Source organism: Macaca thibetana, chromosome 8, assembly GCF_024542745.1.
Source record: "Macaca thibetana thibetana isolate TM-01 chromosome 8, ASM2454274v1, whole genome shotgun sequence".
Lineage (NCBI taxonomy): Eukaryota > Metazoa > Chordata > Mammalia > Primates > Cercopithecidae > Macaca > Macaca thibetana.
Genome location: NC_065585.1, coordinates 104,198,203 through 104,218,910, shown reverse-complemented (window position 1 = coordinate 104,218,910; position 20,708 = coordinate 104,198,203). Strand labels below are relative to the sequence as shown.

The window sequence follows — 20,708 nt, the reverse complement described above, 5'->3', positions numbered from 1 at the left end:
TCTGACAATTATGTGTCTTGGGGTTGCTCTTCTCGAGGAGTATCTTTGTGGTGTTCTCTGTATTTCCTGAATTTGAATGTTGGCTTGCCTTGCTAGTTTAGGGAAGTTCTCCTGGATAATATCCTGAAGAGTGTTTTCTAACTTGGTTCCATTCTCCCCGTCTCTTTCCAGTACACCAATCAAATGTATACTTGGTCTTTTCACATAGTCCCATATTTCTTGGAGGCTTTGTTAGTTTCTTTTCACTCTTTTTTTTTCTCTAATCTTGTCTTCTCACTTTATTTCATTAATTTGATCTTTAATCACTGATATCCTTTCTTCCACTTGATTGAATTGAAAGCTTGTGCATGTGTCATGAAGCTCTCGTGCCATGGTTTTCAGCTCCACCAGATCATTTAAGGTCTTCTCTACACTGTTTATTCTAGTTAGCCATTTGTCTAACCTTTTTTCAAGGTTTTTAGCTTCCTTGTGATGAGTTAGAATGTGCTCCTTTAGCTCGGAGAAGTTTTATTATTACCGACCTTCTGAAGTCTACTTCTGTCAACTTGTCAAACTCATTCTCCATCCAATTTTGTTCCCTTGCTGGTGAGGAGCTGCAATTCTTTGGAGGAGAAGAGGTGCTCTTTTTTTTTTTTTTTTTTTTTTTTTTTGGAATTTTCAGCTTTTCTGCTCTGGTTTCTCCCCATCTTTGTGGTTTTATCTACCTTTGGTCTTTGATGTTGGTGACCTATGGGTGGGGTTTTGGTGTGGATGTCCTTTTTGTTGATGTTGATGCTATTTCTTTCTGTTTGTTAATTCCTTCTAACAGTGAGACCCCTCAGCTGCAGGTCTGTTGTAGTTTGCTGTAGGTCCACTCCAGACTCTGTTTGCCTGAGTATCACCAGTGTAGGCTGCAGAACAGCAAATATTGCTGCCTGATCCTTCCTCTGGAAGCTTCATCCCAGAGAGGTGCCTGCTTGTTTGAGGTGTCTGTCGGCCCCTACTGGGAGGTGTTTCCCAGTCAGGCTACATGGGGGTCAGGGACCTGCTTGAGGAGGCAGTCTGTCCATTCTCAGAGCTCGAACACCATGCTGAGAGAACCACTGCTCTCTTCAGAGCTGTCAGACAGGGACATTTAAGTCTGCAGAAGCTGTCTGCTGCCTTTGTTCTACTATGTCCTGCCCCCAGAGGTGGAATCTATAAAAGTAGTAGGCCTTGCTGAACTGTGGTGAGGTCCGCCCAGTTCATGCTTCCTGGCCACTTTGTTTACACTGTAGGCTATTCGAGCCTCAGTAATGGCGGATGACCCTCCCCTCATCAAGCTGCTGCATTGCAGGTTAATCTCAGACTGCTGCGCTAGCAGTGAGCAAGGCTCCATGGGCATGGGACCTGCTGAGCCAGGCACAGGAGAATATCTCCTGGTCTGCTGCTTACTAAGACTGTGGGAAAAGTACAGTATTTGGTCAGGAGTGTACAGTTTCTCCAGGTATAGTCTGTCACAGCTTCCCTTGGCTAGGAAAGGTAAATCTCCCAACCCCTTGCACTTCCCACATGAGATGACACCCCACCCTGCTTCAGTTCACCCTCTGTGGGCTGCACCCACTCTCCAGCCAGTCCCAGTGAGATGAACCAGGTACCTCAGTTGGAAATGCAGAAATCACTGCTCTTCTGCATTGATCTTGCTGGGAGCTGCAGACCAGAGCTGTTCCTGTTTGGCCATCTTGGAAACAAGCCTCCCTTTTCTGTTTTTGAGAAAATGCTGATGTGACAGAAAAAAGATGTAATAACAGATTGACTATAGTGGTGGCAGGGATTTGGTGGGGTAGAGGGAGGATGGGAACAGACCTGAGTCAGGTATTATGGCTCCCTGTTGGAGATGCTGGATATGAAGTGCTTGTTATCCCACAAGGGGAAATGTCCTGATGGCAGTTAATTTAGTTTAGAATGGGGGAGAGAAGTGTGAGTATCCACATTCTTTCATGATGAAAGCTCTCTGCAAATTAGACCTAGAAGAGATATACCTTAAAACAATAAAGGTCATATATGACAAAGCCATAGCTAACATCATACTCAGTGATAAAAAGTTGAAAGTTTTTCATCTAATATCAGGAACAAGATAAGGATGCCCATTTTCTTTCACCTCTTCTATTCAACATAGTATTGGAAGTACTAGCCAGAGCAATTAGGCAAGAACAACAAATAAAAGGCATCCTAATGGGAAAGAGAGATGTTAAATTGTTCCTGTTGCAGGTGACATAATCTTATATGTAGATTACTTATAGAAGACCCTAAGGACTCCACCAAAATTTGTTAGAACCAATAGACAAATTCAGTGAAGTTGTAGGATATAAAATCAACATACAAAAATCATAGCATTTCTATACATTAATAACAAATTTTCCAAAAATGAAATCAAGAAAACAATCCCATGTACAATAGCTACAAAAAATAAAATACATAGGAGTAAGTTTAACCAAGGAGGTAAAAGATCTGTATACTGAGAGCTATGAAACATGATGAAGGGAATTGAGGAAGATGCAAATAAATGGAAAGAACATGGATTGGAAGAGTTAATATTATTAAAATGGCCATACTGTCCAAAATGATCCACAGATTCAATGCAATCCCTACCAAAATTCCAATGACATTTTTCACAGAAATAGTAAAATTCCTATGGAACCCCCAAAAGGCCCTGAATAGCCAAAGCAATACTGAATAAAAAAAAAAACAAAGCTGGAGGCATCACACTACCTGACTTCAAATATATTGCAAAGCTATAATACTCAAAGCAACCTTTTTATATAAGCGGTAAATGAAACCACAGAAATGAACAAGATAAATCTATACAGGTGGGGGTGAATGTTAAAGGTAAGAAAGAGAATCAGCCTAGAATTGAGTGCCATGGAAACATTTAAGGGATGAAGGAAGGATCCAAATAAAGGGACTTAAAAATGTAGAAAGACAGGAGAGCCAGGAGGAAGTGGTATCTATCATTATCGCTGAAGAAGAGATGGTTTCAAGAAGGGGAATGTGGTCCACAGCAGGAAATACTTCAGAGTATTTTATTTATTTATTTTTTTGTTTTATTTATTTTAAAATTATTTTTATTATGTATTTGTTTTTGAGACAGGGTCTCTCTCTGTCACCCAGGCTGGAAAGCAGTGGTGCAATCTCAGCTAACTGTAGCCTTGAACTCCTGGCTCAAGTGATCCTCTCGCCTCAGCCTCCCGAGTAGCTGGGACCACATGAGTATACCACCACATCTGGCTAATTCTGGTATTTTTGGTAGAGATGAGGTTTTGCCTTGTTGCCCAGGCTGGTCTCAAACTCCTGAGCCCAAAGCAATCCCTCCACCTCGGCCTCCCTAAGTTTTGGGATTACAGGAGTGAGCCACCCCACCTGGCTGCCTCAGAATATTTTTACTTGACATAAAACTGTCTTTTGGATTGGACAGTCAGGAGGTCATTAGTAATATTTGTGAGATCGGTTTGAGTGGAGGCTTTCCAACAGAAGCTAGTGTGGATGGCCTAATTAAGTTACGTTGGGTTGAAGAGTGAACATGAAGTGAGGAAGCATAACTAAAATAGCATCATGAGTACAGGGATTAATACCAAAGTTGAACTTAGACTGGACGTTTCAGTACATATGCTCAGATGAATATGACCTTTATACAATACTCTTCCACTTCATTATAAAAGTAATATATGTGCATAGTAATAAAGCTTTATAAAGAATGTAAGAACAGAAAACTCTTACAATCCAACATCCTGTTTATGTCTATTAAGTTTTTTTTTTTTTTTTTTTTTTTTTGAGACGGAGTCTCACTCTGTCGCCCAGGCTGGAGTGCAGTGGTGTGATCTCAGCTCACTGCAACCTTCGCCTCTTGGGTTCAAGAGATTCTCCTACCTTAGCCTCCTGAGTAGCTGGGATTATAGGTGCCCACCACCACACCCAAGTAACTTTTGCATTTTCAGTAGAGACAGGGTTTCACCATGTTGGCCAGGCTGGTCCCAAACTCCTGACCTCAGGTGATCTGCCCACCTTGGCCTCCCGAAGTGTTGGGATTACAGGTGTGAGCCACCACGTCCGGCCATCTTTTACATTTTAGAATGCTCTTCTTTCAGTCTCTTCTTTTCTTCTTAAAAGGAGTCCATTAAGGTAGGAAAACTATTTTGAGTAAATGTATATTGCTTTAAGTAAACATTAAATATATGTCAAAAGAAAATACTACCTTTATATCAGGTTAACAGATGTTTTATCTAAAGATTCAGACAGTCAATGTTTTAGACTTTGAAGGCCATATGTTCTTTGTCAAAACTAGTTAATCTCTCATCTTATAGCATGAAAAGAGCCATGACAATATGTGGGTGAATGGGTGTGGCTGTGTTTCAATAAACCTTTATTTACAAAACAGAAGGTGGGTCAGATTTTGGCTGAGAGTGTCAAGTTTACTGTGTTTTTATATGTTTCAAAAAGAATAATTTAAAAAATTTCCTCTTTTTTATATTCAGATATTTTTTAGCAGATAATTTTATGATTTATTTGTACGATCAAGGATCCATGAATGCTCGTTCTTCAGATATTCAGGTACGATTTAAATTCTGTGTTTTATAGTTTTTTAAAAAAATGTTTTTTTACATTAAATAAATGCTTTATTATACAGAAGTCTCTCAGGATTCACAGGGGATATATTTAAGATATTTATTGATTAATGATCAGGCTTTTCCTGAAGTTTTGGTAAAGACAAATTAGATTGACTTAGCACCTTTCACGTGGCCGAGAACATAGTCACTATTTTTTTAATTAATAGATATTTTGTTAAATAAAATATGTATTATTTATTTATATTTTGTTTGTAAGAATATAAATTAACAAGAAATGTGGACACAAATGTTATGAGACACAAATCACAGATCAAAAACTCTTTCTTTTTTTCTTAACTCTTCCTCATCTCATCCATCATTTATACATCCATAAATCCTATTGACCCTGCCCTTCAAACTAAGCGTCCAGCATCCACCTTCTTCCTCTGCCTCCATCCACTGAGACCACCCATTTCCAAGTAAACGCCATCTCTAGTTTGGATTATTGCCATAACTTCCTGAATAATCTCCCTGCTTCCTCACCTTGCCCATCCCTTCATTTTATTTATTTATCCCTTTATTTTATTTATTTATTTTTGTATTTATTTATTTATTTTGCCCAGGCTAGAGTACAATGGTGCGATCTTGGCTCACTGAAACCTCCACCTCCTGGGTTCAAGCGATTCTCCTGCCTCGGCCGCCTGAGTATTTGGGATTATAGGCATGCACCACCACACCCAGCTAATTTTTATATTTTTAGAAGAGATAGGGTTTCACCATGTTGGCTAGGCTTGTCTCGAACCCCTGACCTCAGGTGATCTGCCTACCTCAACCTCCCAAAGTGCTAGGAATGCAGGTGTGAGCCACTGTGCCCGGCCTTAGTCAGTTCTCAATATGGTGACCATTTTGATCCTGTTAAGACATAGTCAGATTACCCTGCTTCTCTGCTCAGAACCCTCCACGGATGGCCTCCCACCACTCACAGAATGAAAGCCAGAATCACCTGGTTCCCTTTTACCTCTCTGACCTCGTTTCCTGTTATTTTCTACCTTGTTCACTTTGTTCCAGCCTTGTTGTTCTTCAAATATAACAGCTATGTTCTCCTTTCAAAGACTTCATACTTTCTATTTCCCGGTATCCAAATGCTTGTTGTTTCCCAACAGACCCATATGTTTTTCGTCCTCATTTCCTTCAGGTCTTTACTCAGAATCACCCTATTAGTCCTTGACTAACCCCTACTTTAAATTGGTCTCTTACTCTTAACACCCCATTTCCTTTACCTTTTTTTTTTTTTTTGCCCTTTTCTCATGGCAGTTATCAATACATGATTTATCATATATATTTTATTTATTTACTTTATTTTCTGTCTCCCCAGTGCAATATAATCATCCCAAGGGCAGGGCTTTTTGTCTGTTTTATTCACTGATGTAACACCAGTGCCTAGAAAAGTACCTAGCATATACTTGGAATATAATAAAAATTTGTTGAAATATTAAACTAGATATATTGCTTCACTTACATTGGATGGGATCATCATTTTGTTTTATTGCTCCCTTTTCCTTCCCTTAGTTCCATCTAAGCAGTGTGTTACTAAGAAATCTTAACTTTATTTATAATAAAATTTACAGCACCATTGGGTATTGGAAATTATGTAATTTTCACATCTGTGACAATGTTTGTGACTCTGTGTATCTCTAGCTTGATTGTACTGTGCTGAGAGACCAATTCTGTACAATTTAATTCCTTTGCAATCTGTTGAGTCCCGCTTTATGGCCTGGAGTATGGTTTCTATTTTGTAGATGTTCCATGAGTGTTTAGAAAGCATATATTCTAAAGTTTTTAGGTATAGTATTCTGCATGTATTAACTAGGTCATACTAACCACGTTGTTCAAACCTTTTGTAGATTCTGAACACTTGATCTATCAGTTACTAAGAGAAATTAACTTTAAAGAACTTTTTATAACTGCAGATTTTTAAATTTTTACTATTCTTTCAATTGTGACTTTATATATTTTGAAGCTGTGTTATTAAGTGAATGCCAATTTGGAATATTTGTGTCTTCCTGGCATATTGAAATGATTATCATTACCAAATGTCTCTGTTTATCTCTAGTAATGTTTCTGGCCTTAAAGTCCACATTTCCTCTCTTAGTGCAAATTCAGAATCATCCTTTCGGTTTGTGTTGGCATCTAGCCCTTCAGTCTTCCTGTGTCATTGTATTTTTATGACTCTTTTTTAGCACCATATTAATTAGGTTTTTAAAGAAATCCACATTTACCATCTTTGTCTTTTAATTGAGGACCTAAATTTATATACTGGGAGATATTTTTACCTAAAGCATGAGACAACACTTTGGAAGCAGGGTGTAAAATAGTAATCTCAAGTCATAATCTATTATAAAGTGTAGTTAATATAGTGTAAGTGGCAATTATGGGGAGAATTTTTTTCTGAATGTCACTTTGCTTGTACTGATAAAAATCATGGAGCCTGTGAAAAATATTCAGAAGGTTCTCTCAAGTATAGAAGTAGGAAGTCACTAGAAAGTTTTGTCACTTCCTAAGTAACTACTTTACTTTTTTTCTTCCTAGACTCAATGCTACTATCAAGGAAATATTGAAGGATATCCAGATTCCATGGTCACACTCAGCACATGCTCTGGACTGAGGTTGTTTTCTATTGTTGATTACAAAACACCGTAGTTATGATATTTGGCTGCAATGAATTTGTTCTCTTTGTATTAAGTGTGGGGCTGAAGGAGGATTCCTCTGTGGACATTATTTAATGATATCCCCCTCTGAACATGTTTCCTATTCTCTTATTTCTCCTCACTTTCCTCACCGATCAGAAACATTTCTAACCTTTCCAGTGGTTTAGATTTCCTAGTCTCCTTGCTCTATGTCTTATGTTTCCTTGACTACAGAAAAGACCATTGAACGTGTTTGACTACAAGTGTTGGAGAAGCTAGGTTTAGGACAGCTCAGTCACTGTCTTGGAAAACAGGGAAATTAATCACTGTAATGCTGTATGCTTGCACACTTAGCAGTTGTGTAGGTAATTTCTGTTGCTTTTATAACTACAAAGAAGTGAAATGGAGAGTTGGTTTTGCAGATTAGGGTAATCTTTTGTCTTCTCAGAGTCATCTCTAAGACAGGTTTGGGTCAAAATACTGGACTGAAAATGTATTTATGTTACCCACCATGTATTTTAGTGTTGGAGATATAAAGTTAAACAAGAGATGCTTTTTCTCAAGGAAATCATCTTCCGACTGAGGAGGCAAATTATATATAAACAATTTTTAATACTTATAAAAATACTCATTTTTCTAATGATATTAATTATCTTGAGCTCTTCAAGAATTATTGGGTTTCCTCCTTAGGGCTTAGGGAGTTTTCCATTCTGTCAGGAAATTTTCCACCTTCATTTTGTAGTGTAGGATGCTTGTTTTCACAACTGTGCTTCTTCAGTGCTTCCTACACAGAACCCTGAAATTTGGATCTGAAATCTGTTTTTTAGAGAGTAGTGACTTGGGCTGTTACCTGTATTCAGAGAAAAATAGTGATACAAGTCATTCACTCTTTAAAATCTTGCTTTTAATTTCTTATTCAAGAGTATATAAGCAAAAGTAGTAAATATTTCATAATTCTGCCAAATTTTATTTTTAAAAGTAAAGTTTCTCACTGTATATATTTGTCATATATGCAGTATAATCATTTTTCAAAAGCATGGCAAACCAGAGAGAGAGTCATCATGATTTCTGTTTACAGTTGTTTTAATTGAGATACTGGACTTGGAAAGCAATAGAATTATTCAATTACTGTTATGCTATGTACTGTGTAACTAGCAATTGATTAAGTAACTTCTGCTGCTCTTACAACTATACAGAAATGAAATAAAAAATGTGTTTTGTGGATTAGGGAAATCTTTTGTCTCTTCAGAGTCATTTCTAAGATGGAATTCAGATCAAAATACTGGACTCAAAATGTTTTACTTTTTTTCTTTTGGATTTTGTCAGAAATCCATTATATAGAGTTGATTAAAAGCACTTAAAATTGTATTTATAATTTCACAGAGGAATACTGCAATTTGAAAATGTTTCTTATGCAATTGAGCCTCTGGAATCTGCAGTTGAATTTCAGCATGTTCTTTACAAATTAGACAATGAAGACAATGATATTGCAATTTTTAGTGAAAATAACAGAAGCCTGGAAGAACACCCAATGGATGACAACATTTCTATAAGTGAACAAGTGAGTTGTGTATGTTTTGTTACTACTTTTAAAGCAGTTATTACTTCCATTTAATTTATTTTAAAAATAAATTTATGAGCCCATTGTACAATTGTAGTAAATATCCTTTCCTTGTGAACATCTTATCTTTTTTTTTTTCTCACTCTGTCACTCAGGTTGGAGTGCAGTGGACAGATCATGGCTTGCTGCAACCTCTGCCTTCCGGGCTCAAGCAATCCTCCCACCTCGATCTCCTGAGTAGCTGCAACCACAGACATGCACCACTACACCAGACTAATTTTTTGTAGAGACAGAGTCTCACCATGTTACAATGCTGGTCTCAAACTCCTAGGTTCAAATGATCCATCCACCTCAATCTCCCAAAATGTTGAGATTACAGGTGTGAGCCACCGTGCCTGGCTGTTCATCTTTCTGTTACCTAACAATTTCCTTGAAACCGTACATCACCTTTTTCTCATTGCACCAATCTACCATTTACTTTTTATGATCCACTTTATTTTAGTTCTTATTTTGTTTGTTATATTCTTATTACTTTCCAAAAATTCCCTCTTGTATATGCAATATAAACTTTAAAAACTCAGTCCCTGCTTTTGCTTCTACATTTCTGGAAGTTACTCAATCAAGTCAATAATTTTAAAGGTTATATTCATGACCAATGAGTCAGCATTAATTAAATCATAGATATAATTAAAAATGTCATAAGCAGAATTGCTGATTATGGTCATGTAAATTGTTCAGTGAACACACTATATAACTGCATGTGTTGGTGCTTACAAAAGCAATTGTGAAAGAGAAAATTTTTATGCCAAGTAACATTGGCATCAGTATTTTATACAAGAGTGTGTGGCAGTATTCATTATTTCCAGTATATACTGTCCCTGTTTTCTGTCAGTAAAGAAAAAAACACCAGGCCAGACGTAGTGGCTCATGCCTGTAATCCCAGCACTTTGGGAACCCAAGGTGGGCAGATCACCTGAGGTCAGGAGTTCAAGACCAGCCTTGCCAACATGGTGAAACCCCGTCTCCACTAAAAATACAAAACTTAGTCAGGTGTGGTGGCAGACTCCTGTAATCCCAACTACTCGGAGGCTGAGGCCGAAGAATTGCTTGAAACTGGGAGATGGAGGTTGCAGTGAGCCGAGATCACACCACTGCACTCCAGCCTGGGTGAGGGCAAGACTCCATCTCAAAAAAACAAAAAACAAACAACAACAACAACAAACACCAAACCTCAGAATTTAGCTGGGCATATAAACGAAGACTGTATTTCTCAACCTCCCTTGCCTCTTAGGTAGGGCAATATGACAAAATTATGGCCAGTGACATGCGAGCAAGCATAATATGTGTTACTTCTGGCTTGAATATTAAAAGGAGGGGTTTTATCTTCTTTCTCTTTTCTACTGGCTGGAGTGTGGACATATTGACATATTATGGTCCACAAGGATGAGGCTGATGCCATACAGGTAGCAGAGAAACAAGGTGATATGAGCCTTGCTTTTGAAGAATTTTCAGAATGGAACTACCATACCTCTTCACAAATTTACGTGAGAGAGAAATAGACTCTAAGTTTGTTTAATTCACTATTATTTTCTGTCTCTGTGTGGATGGCAATCCTAAATCTTAAATAATACAGGGTCCAAATGAGAGTGCAGCGCCAGAGTTTTCAGTGCTAGCAAATATATGTATATAATTTCAAATAATGTTTGTGAACTAGATGCTGAACTTTTTTTTCTTGCCTTGTAAAAATTTCTAATTTGCAATGACTGAGATGACCCAGCGTAGTGAACAATGTCAGTGCCCTGCCCAGATCCCCTCACATTCCTCCCTAGTATATTTTTGTGGGCGTGGTACAGGAGGGTGGGACACCCTGTCTTTGTTTATGCCTTTGCTTTGAACATATGCCACTTGTAACTCTTTTTTATGTGGGCTGCCCTTCAGCCAACTGAAACTGCTTTGCCCAGATGGCAAGGTAAACATAACTGCTAGAGATTTACATTTCCCCAGGGTGGTCCTTAGCCAGCACCTCACCAGTGTGGGAAAGGGAGCTCAGTTTCTTGTTACAGGTCAGGACCACTCTGTAGCACAACTTACACACCAGATTTTCTCTGTGGGACTGTGTCTGAGAGCACACTCTTTGTGTGGATTCCTCCTCATCCTAATACTGCTTCTCCCACTCATTAACTGGTCTCTCCCGGGAGAACTTTCTTAGTAAATTATCTACATATAAATCCTGTCTCAGATTTATCTTTGGGTTTCCTTTGAACACCAGGAAGTTTTCACATATTTATTTTACAGTGAAGTGATAATTACTACAATAAAGTAATTTGAGCACATATGTCAGCCAAATTGCATTTGTATCATTTGGAAAGTGGCATGATCTGGAAAGCGGGGAAGCTTTGGATTCCCACAGATATCATCGTTTGTCTGGACAAGTGTTGAAGGAAAGAAAAACAGCCGAATGAAAGACAGACAGAAAGTTCCTCATATATATGTATATGTATGTGTGTGTGTGTGTGTGTGTGTGTGTGTATATATATATATACACACATATAATTATACTTTAAGTTCTTGGGTACACGTGCAGAATGTGCAGGTTTGTTACATAGGTATACACGTGCCATGGTGGTTTGCTGCACCCATCAACCCGTCATCTACATTAGGTATTTCTCCTAATGCTATCCCTTCCCCACCCCTGACCCCCTCGACAGGCCCCAGTATGTGATATTCTCCTACCTGTGTCCGTGTATTCTCATTGTTCATCTCCCACTTGTGAGTGAGAACATGTGGTCTTTGGTTTTCTGTTCTTGTGTTAATTTGCTGAGGATGATGGTTTCCAGCTTTATCAATGTCCTTGCAAAGGACATGAACTCATCCTTTTTTATGGCTACATAATATTCCATGATGTATATGTGCCACATTTTCTTTATCCAGTCTATCATTGATGGACATTTGGGTTGGTTCCAAGTCTTTGCTATTGTGAACAGTGCTGCATAAACATATGTGTACATGTGTCTTTACAGTAGAATGATTTGTAATCCTTTGGGTATATGCTCAGTAATGGGATTGCTGGGTCAAATGGTATTTTTGGTTCTAGATCCTTGAGGAATTGCCACACTGTCTTCCACAATGGTTGAACTAATTTACTCTCCCACCAACAGTGTAAAAGCCTTCCTATTTCTCCACATCCTCTCCAGCATCTGCTGTTTCCTGACTTTTTAATGATTACCATTCTAACTGGCATGAGATGGTATCTCATTGTGGTTTTGATTTGCATTTCTCTTAATGACCAGTGATGATGAGGTTTTTTTTTTTTTCATATGTTTGTTGGCTGCATAAATATCTTCTTTCGAGAAGTGTCTGTTCAAACTCTTCACCCACTTTTTGATGTGTTTTTTTTTTTCTTGTAGATTTGTTTAAGTTCTTTATAGATTCTGGATATTAGCCCTTTGTCAATGGGTAGATTGCAAAGATTTTCTCCCATTCTGATTATCTCAATAGACGCAGAAAAGGCCTTTGATAAAATTCAACACCGCTTCCTGCTAAAAGCTCTCAATAAACTAGGTATTGATGAAATGTATCTCAAAATAATAAGAGCTAGTTATGACAAACTCACAGCCAATATCATAATGAATGGGTAAAAACTGGAAGCATTGCCTTTGAAAACCAGCACAAGACAAGGATGCCCTCTGGCATCACTCCTATTCAACATAGTATTGGAAATTCTAGCCAGGGCAATCAGACAAGAGAAATAAATAAAGCATTTTCCAATAGGAAGAGAGGAAATCAAATTGTCCTCATATGTTTTCTTAGTTACTGCATGTCATTGTAATTTATGGTAATCTGTGTCAAGAATTTCAATAGCCTGGATGGATGCATAGAGCAAAGTGGCAATAATGGTAGCAACAGAGGCAGTAGAGCTCTACCTTTGTGTGACAATAGCATTACATTGACAGAGGCCAAACATGTGAGGCTTCCTGAACTGAGAGACTCAAGATGTAGTTGCTTATACCAGTAGAAGAGTCAATGGATGGATTAATTTCTGAAGTAGTAGGGTTTTCCTTGATGTGCAGAAGCAGGATGACACGATAAATATAAAGAGCAGTGTGGCAGTAGATTCAGGAAAAGAGATGTCTAAGCCATACAGAGTACCAGTTGTGGATCTTGACTCACTGCAACCTCTGCCTCCTGGGCTCAATAAAGACTTAATTTGACATTTGCGAATTGTTTTCTATATGTCTTATATCTTTTTTTGTCTCAGTTTCTCTATTACTGCCTTCTTTTGTTTAGTTGATTTTTTTTCTAGTATGTCATTTTGATTCCCTTCTCATTTATGTTTCTTGATGTAATTTTGGTTACTTCCTTAGTGGTTTCTCTGGATATTACAATAACATCTTAAATTTATAACAATCACAGTTTGAATTAATACCAACTTAGCCTCTATAGTATACAAAATGCTGTTTCTATACAGCTTTGTCTTCTTTATGTTTTTATTATCACAAATTATCTAATACATTAAGCTATGTTAATGATAATACAATGTACAATAGCTTAATAATTATTGTGTGATACATTTTCTTTTAAATAATTTGGGGAAAAGTGAGGAACAACAAACCAAAAATATAATAATAATATTTTTTTTTTTTTTTTTGAGGCAGGGTCTCACTCTGTCATCCAGGCTGGAGTGCAGTGCTGGTGCTGTGATCATGGCTTACTGCATGTATCCTTTACCTCCTAAGCACAGGTGATCTTCCTGCCTCTGCCTCCCAATTAGCTGGGACCACAGGCATGTGCCACCATGCCCAGCTAATTTGTTTATTTGTAGAGACTCTGTCTTCCTTTGTTGCCCAGGCTAGTCTCAAACTCCTGGACTCAAGCAGTCCTCCCATTTTGGCCTTCCAGAGTGTCAGGAGTGTAAGTGTGAGCCACTGCACCCAGCAATAATAATATCTTCTATAGTTACCAATGTATTTACCTTTACTGTGTTTTAAATTTCTTTTATTGCTTCTTGTTACTGTTTTGTGTGCTTTCATTTTAAACTGAAGGACTACCTTTGGCATTTCTTGTAGGGCAGTGTATTAGTTTACTACAGCTGCCATAACTTTACCATGGACTGGGTAGCTTAAATGAGAATATGTATTTTTTCACAGTTCTGGAGCCTAGAAGTTTGAGATCAAGGTGTTAACCAAGTTGTGGTTTCTTCTGAGGCCCCTCTGCTTGGCATATAAGTAACCGTCCTCTCCCTGTGTCTGTACAAGGTCTTCCTTCTGTGTTTGTGTTCTAATTTTCTCTTACAAGGATACCAGTTACATTGCATCAGAGCCCATCCTAATGACCTAATTTTCAATCTGATTACCTCTTTACAGGCCCTGTCTCCAAATACAGCTTCATTCTGTGATATAATGGGGTTAGATCTTTAACATATGAATTTTACTGGGATACCATTTGGCCTGTAATAAGCAGGCAGGTCTACTAGCAATGAACTTTTTCAGTTTTTATTTATCTGGGAATGTCTTAATTTCTCCTTTATTTTTGAAGGATAGTTTTGTCAGATATAGAGTTCTTGTTTGACAGTTTTTTTCCCCTCCAGCACTTTAAATGTCATCCCACTGCCTCTGGCCTCCCTGGTTTCTAATGAGAAATTAGATATTAATATTATTGAAGATCTCTCATTTGTGAGGAATTGCTTTTCTCTTGCTGTTTTCAAGGTTCTCTTTTTATCATTAACTTTGGACAACTTGATTATAATATTTTTTTTTTTTTTTTTTTTTTTGAGACGGAGTCTCACGCTGTTGCCCAGGCTGGAGTGCAGTGGCGCGATCTCAGCTCACTGCAAGCTCCGCCTCCCGGGTTCCCGCCATTCTCCTGCCTCAGCCTCCTGAGTAGCTGGGACTACAGGCGCCCGCCACCGCGCCCGGCTAATTTTTTTTTTTTTTTTGTATTTTTAGTAGAGACGGGGTTTCACAGTGGTCTCGATCTCCTGACCTTGTGATCCGCCTGCCTCGGCCTCCCAAAGTGCTGGGATTACAGGCTTGAGCCACCGCGCCCGGCCTGGACAACTTGATTATAATATGTTTTGGTGTGAATTCTTTTGAGTTTATTCTACTTGGAGTTTGTTAAGCCTTTTGGATGTGTAGATTCATGTCTTTCATAAAATTGGGGAGGTTTTTACCTATTACTTTTTCAAATTTTCTTTCTGTCCCTTTCTCCTCTTCTGCTAGGAACTCTTCTTATATATGTGCTTGATGGTGTCCCATAGGTCTCTTAGGCTCTGTTCATTTTTCTTCACTCTTTTTTTTCAGTGTCAGATAACTTCTATTGAGATCCCATCAGCTGCACAATCTGTTCCAGGCATTAAGCTCCTTCTTCCTTTGCAATCTGGTCTTTCTTGAGTGGTCCCATGAATGCTTCTTTTCCATGGTTTGGAAGTGGCCATGGCCCAATTTAAAGGTAGTCTCAATGAACTTAACATCAGTCTTCTCCAGAGCCCACTGCTTGGTCTGCATCAAGACTTGTGGAGGATGAGCCCTTGCTTCTTAGTTCCCACCACACAGCCCTTCAGCATGACAAAGTCATTGGTCACTTTACCATAGTGGACAAAGCCACCCAGAGGGTTGATGCTCTTGTCAGACAGGTCATAGTCAGTGGAGGCATTGATCAATTTGCCATCCTTGATGAAGTAGCCCTGACTGATCTTATAGATCCTCTTGTTGAACTCAGTGCAATGATGGTAGCCTTTCTGCCCAGTACATGCCGCAGAGAAGGTCATATGGGCAGGATGCCATGCCCCAATATAGGCAACCCTGCACAGCCCTCAGTGGGTCTTGTAGGGCAGTTTGTTGGTATACCAATGACTGGTGACTTCTTTGTAGCCTTTGCCCTTGGTCACCCATTTGATGTCAATCATCTTGTCCTGCCCAAACACTTGTTTCACAGGTACCTGGTCCTGTAGCCTCTCCAGGGACCAGTCCAGTTTCTCGGCCACAGTGCCTCTGTTCACCTGGGTCTCCATCACATGGGTCTTCTTTTGACATAAAGGAAGCAGGTGCATCTGGGTGTAGGTATTGATGCGGATGACTTGGCAGTACTTCTTCATGCTGTTGAAGTCCTTCTCCAGCTGCTTCTTGTCATCCTCACCCTGCCATTTCTTGCAGTACTTGGTAAAGGCCTTCTACTTAGCTTTGTGCCAGTTCCTGTAGAAGCGCCTTTTGCACTCATTGCTAATGTGCTCAACAAAGATGGTCTTAGAAATTCAGAGGCCTTGAGGGGTTTCCATATAGCCCAGGATGCCTACAACCACTATGGGCAGTGTCTCCACAATGGTCACAGCCTCTACCACTTCCTTCCTGTTCACCTTGGGTCCTAGCCGGTCAGCTTTCCACACAATGTGTCATGCCAGCCTTGTATCTCATGAAAGCTTTGAGGTGGACCAATTTAGAAGGGTCATCACTGGGGAAGCTCTTCACCTTACCATGATGCCTACTGCTGTGTTTCCAAGGCAGGAAGCCCAGGGACGCATGTCTTGGAGCAAAGGATTTCCTGCAAGACATCATGCCATCAAATTCTGCTGGTAGAGCTTTATTCTTCTTTTTATTGTGCTCCTCATGTTGAATAATCTTGATTGATTTGTTTTGAAGTTTGTTGATTCTTTTTTTCTGCTTGCTCAACTATGTTATTGAATCCTAGTGAATTTTCATGTATTTTACTTTTCAGCTCCACAACTTCCTTTTTATAATTTCTGTATTTTTATGGATACTCTCTATTTGGTGAAGTATCATTCTTCTGCTTTCCTTTAGCTTTTTTACACAGTTTTTCATAGCTTTTTGAACGTATTTTAAGATAATTAATTTACCTTCTTTGTCTAGTAAGTACAATGTCTGGGCTTCCAGAGGTACCATTTCTATTTCTAATTTTCTGAGAATGGGCCATACTACTTTCTTGTTGTTGTTGAAATTTGAACATTTTGAGTATTTTGATGTGGTAATGCTGGAAATCAGATTCTTCCTCACTCCCCGGCAAGGTCTGTTGTTACTGCTTGCTGTGGGTTGTAGCTGTTTGCTTGTTTACTGACTTTTCTAAAGTAAAGAAATATTTTGTGAACAATATTGTCTAGTAGTCACCTAGTGATTTGATAGAGATTTCTTTAAATTACTGGAGCCGAAAAAGAAAAAAGACTTCCTTGGTTTTTACAGATTGACTCTGGGTTTTGATATACATGCAACACTTATTCCAGATGTTGACAACTAACCCTTGGCCTTGACTCTTGCTTGTACAATGTCTGAAAGCCAGGCAGAGGAGAAAGCTTAGTGTCAAGTGTTTTCTGAGTGTGTGTCCAGCCTTGGGCATGTGGGTGGCCCTCTAGATTTCCCAGTATATGCCTGAAGTTTTCAAAGCCTTCATTTCTCCACCCATTTCCTTACCCAGCCACTTTCTTCCTAGACTTTTTAGTGTGCCTTCTGCTTTTCTTGTCCATTTTTCCTTGCTCCAAGGGCTCCGGCCAGTATATTTGCCTTGAAATGCTTTTTATAAACACTGCCTTGGAGTCCACTCCAACCCTGTGAAATTTCATGGTGGAGGAAACAAAGGAAAGCTTGTGAGCAAAACTGTTAGGGAGCCACTGGACAGCTCAAAACACATAACCATAATTCTTTGAGAACAAATTTGGTATTTCTTCCTCTGGCATGGGAAAGCCACACCAGGAACATGGGCCTCTATCTTCATGGATGCCAATGAGCTGGATGTGTGAGATGGGATGGTAGGTGGGTCAGTTCAAGGACCACAATACTCTCTTATAGAAACGCAGCAGCTTTTTTCCCCCTCAAGCATTGTCTAGTTTTTTATTTGTATGTTTTTCTGGGGCAATGGCGTGAATAGGCCATTTGCTCTTATCATCTGGCAGGCTGGTCAGATGTGTACAGGCAGGGGTTCCAAGATCAGGAATGGCAGTATGAAAGGTGACTTAGGCTCAAGATTGGCAAAACAACACTTCTATTGCCTTTATTGACTCAAGCAAGTTACAAAGCCCAGCCCAGATTGAGAGAGAGGAAAAATAAACTCACCTCTTGATGGGAGGCACTGAAAAGTCATATTGCAAAGGACACGAATACAGAAAGGAGCGTGGTGGCTTACGCCTGTAATTCCGCACTTTGGGAGGCCGAGGCGGGCAGATTGCGAGGTCAGGAGATTGAGACCATCCTGGTTAACACGGTGAAACCCTGTCTCTACTACAAATACAAAAAAAATTAGCCGGGCGTGGTGGCGGGTGCCTGTAGTCCCAGCTACTCAGAAGGCTGAGGCAGGAGAATGGCGTGAGCCCAGGAGGCAGAGCTTGCAGTGAACTGAGATTGCACCACTGCACTCCAGCCTGGGCGAAGAGGCGAGACCCCCTCTCAAAAAAAACAAAAAACAAAAAACAAAAAAACCTCAACACACATATAGTTTTTAAAGCAAAAGTTTACTTCTGATATGCAGATGAAGTAGATGGAAATGCTAGGTGTTTTTTCTTAGTTCATAAACTGGAAGTTGTAAATATATTGAGATAGGTGTTATAACTTCATGGGCAATCTTCTAACTACTTGAGTACGTTGCCATAAAACTTAAAACTTTATTTATGGATTTTAACCAATTTGATAAAGCAAACAGCTCTGCATATCTTGTAAGTGCTGTGGTAATAGCTTTAAAGAAGAGTTCAAGTAAAAAAATTATGAAATTTTTCATGTATTATATGTGGTTTTCCTTTTTTCTAGTCAGAACCAGCTGTTCCAGATTTATTTCCTCTTTATCTAGAAATGCATATCGTGGTGGACAAAGCTTTGGTATGTGTTTTGCTTTTTCTTTGCTTTGAAATATTTGCTCCAAATGTGTGATTATCCCTAGCTAGCTAGACAGAAACGAAAAGATTCCAATGTTCTTACTCACATGTCATAGAGACAATAGTGGAAAAATGTACAAACTGAGAAACTAAATAGTCAAAATAATACTAGTTTTGTCAGAAATGTTTTATTTGAAATACTTACATAAGAGTACTGCAGAACAAAATGTATTTTTTTTCCCTGGCACTTCACATTTATAGAGTCCCTCTCAATCCATACTACCTTTTAATGGTGATTTTGGTAGAAGTGAAATTCTATTTTAGGGAAGTTTGAAGAGCAGAATGTAGTCTAGGGAACATTCCACCCTAGAATATTTATTGGGACAAAAGTGATGATAGTATAACTATCTATTAGAATGACTTCCACTAATGAGTCAAGATGTTTTTTAGCAGTTTTTGGTGGGGCGCCCATTCTAGTCCATCGTTTACCTGATGAAAAGAGTACCTCGAGATTCTTAATTTCCATAAACAGTCTGAGGCCTCTGAATTTCAGAACCTTGGGGTGATAACTTAGTTTGCGGTCAACTAGATATGTCTTTATTTCTTCTAATAGTTGAAAGATTTCAGAAAATAGAGATTAAAAATATACTTTCTAGGTTTTATTCTGATGATAAGCAGCTGTTTGTGTATACCTACGGAACACCACAGTGGGTATGACTAGTCCTCATTGGCAATTTCTATTCCTAGAGTTTAGAGCTTGTCAGGAAGCCAGAGTTAAGGTCAGGGACCAGGAGGGATTTGGAGAAAGATGTGAAAATAACTTGATTTATTAGAGTACAGGGAAAAGGGCAAAGGGAACATTTAAGAGAACGTTGAGACATTGAGATAGCTGAGAGAAAATTGAGGTATTTCTGGTAAACACAACTAAGTTTCCAGGAAATATTTTGGATTATGAAAATTCTTCTGTTTTTGGATTATGTTATATATTTTGAGAGTAGTTTCAAAAGCTTGTCCAAATTGCCAGGTTTTCAAGTCATATAATGCTGATTAAACATTACTACTTTAAGTTCTTATACATGTTTACATTTTCTTTAATAAAAAAACCCCTTGGTTAGGGCGTGGTATATGCCTGTAATCCCAGTACTTTGGGAAGCTGAGTTGGGTGGATCACCTGAGGTCAGGAGTTTGAGACCAGCCTGGCCAACATGGTGAAGCCTCATCTCTGCTAAAACTACAAAAATTAGGCAGGCATGGTGGTGCACACCTGTAGTCCCAGCTACTCAGGAGACTGAGTCAGGAGAACTGCTTGAACAAGGGAGGTGGAGGTTGCAGTGAGCCGAGATCGCATCACTGCTCTCCAGCCTGGGTGACAGAGGAAGACTCCATGTCAAAAACAAACAAACAAACAAACAATCATAGTATTCATAGTTCCTTCAGTGACTTTATAATTTGTAAATCTATAATTATGGCATCGTGAATTCATTGCCATGATTGTAGAAAGCATATGGTTCTATATATACACAGTTTAATAATGGAGACAGACATGGAAACACAACTGCAAGTTGTTATACTATAAGAACATCCAAGTGGGTGTTTTAAAATGTAGGTTTTATTATTACTCAGGTATATTGAAGCCAACAGATCAGGAGATGGTTGCTATTGAAAAGACAGTCTGTTTAACTGTACATAGTACATACTCAGTTTCCAATGGTAGGGGGCACTCTCCATCATTCAGGGCCCACAAAGGGAAGTACTGAGGTCAGTAAGGAGGGAAAGTGTCATTGAAATATTTTAAATAGGGGAGTGACATATTTCTATTTTACCTTAGAGTAATCATTTTGGTAATAGTGTAGGGACCAGATTGCTGGTGGGAAAATTGAGGGGGAGGAATCATTTAAGAGATTATTTTAATAATCAGGGTGAAAACTTATAAATAGGTGGCATCAAGAATAAAAATAAAGGAACAACTTTAAAAGTTACTGATTGGGTTGAACTAGAAGAACTTGATTTGATTGATTTATTCGTTTACTTAGCAAATTCACTGAGCATCATCTAGATAACAGTTGCTGTTCTAGCCGTTGGGAATATAG

General features: G+C 38.8%; 1 protein-coding gene and 1 pseudogene across 2 annotated transcripts in view; one reads left to right on the top strand and one right to left on the bottom strand.

Moving 5' to 3' along the window:
- LOC126961192 (disintegrin and metalloproteinase domain-containing protein 32) overlaps nucleotides 1–20,708 on the top strand; it is a 171,146-nt gene that overhangs the window by 34,106 nt on the left and 116,332 nt on the right. For both annotated transcript variants that reach the window (XM_050801303.1, XM_050801304.1), the window contains exons 4-7: nucleotides 4,491–4,566; nucleotides 7,152–7,228; nucleotides 8,633–8,810; nucleotides 18,554–18,622. In XM_050801303.1, coding sequence (XP_050657260.1) covers nucleotides 4,491–4,566; nucleotides 7,152–7,228; nucleotides 8,633–8,810; nucleotides 18,554–18,622 — 400 coding nt within the window. The remainder of the gene's footprint in view (nucleotides 1–4,490; nucleotides 4,567–7,151; nucleotides 7,229–8,632; nucleotides 8,811–18,553; nucleotides 18,623–20,708) is intronic.
- Nucleotides 15,044–16,486, bottom strand: LOC126961211 (60S ribosomal protein L3-like; annotated as a pseudogene).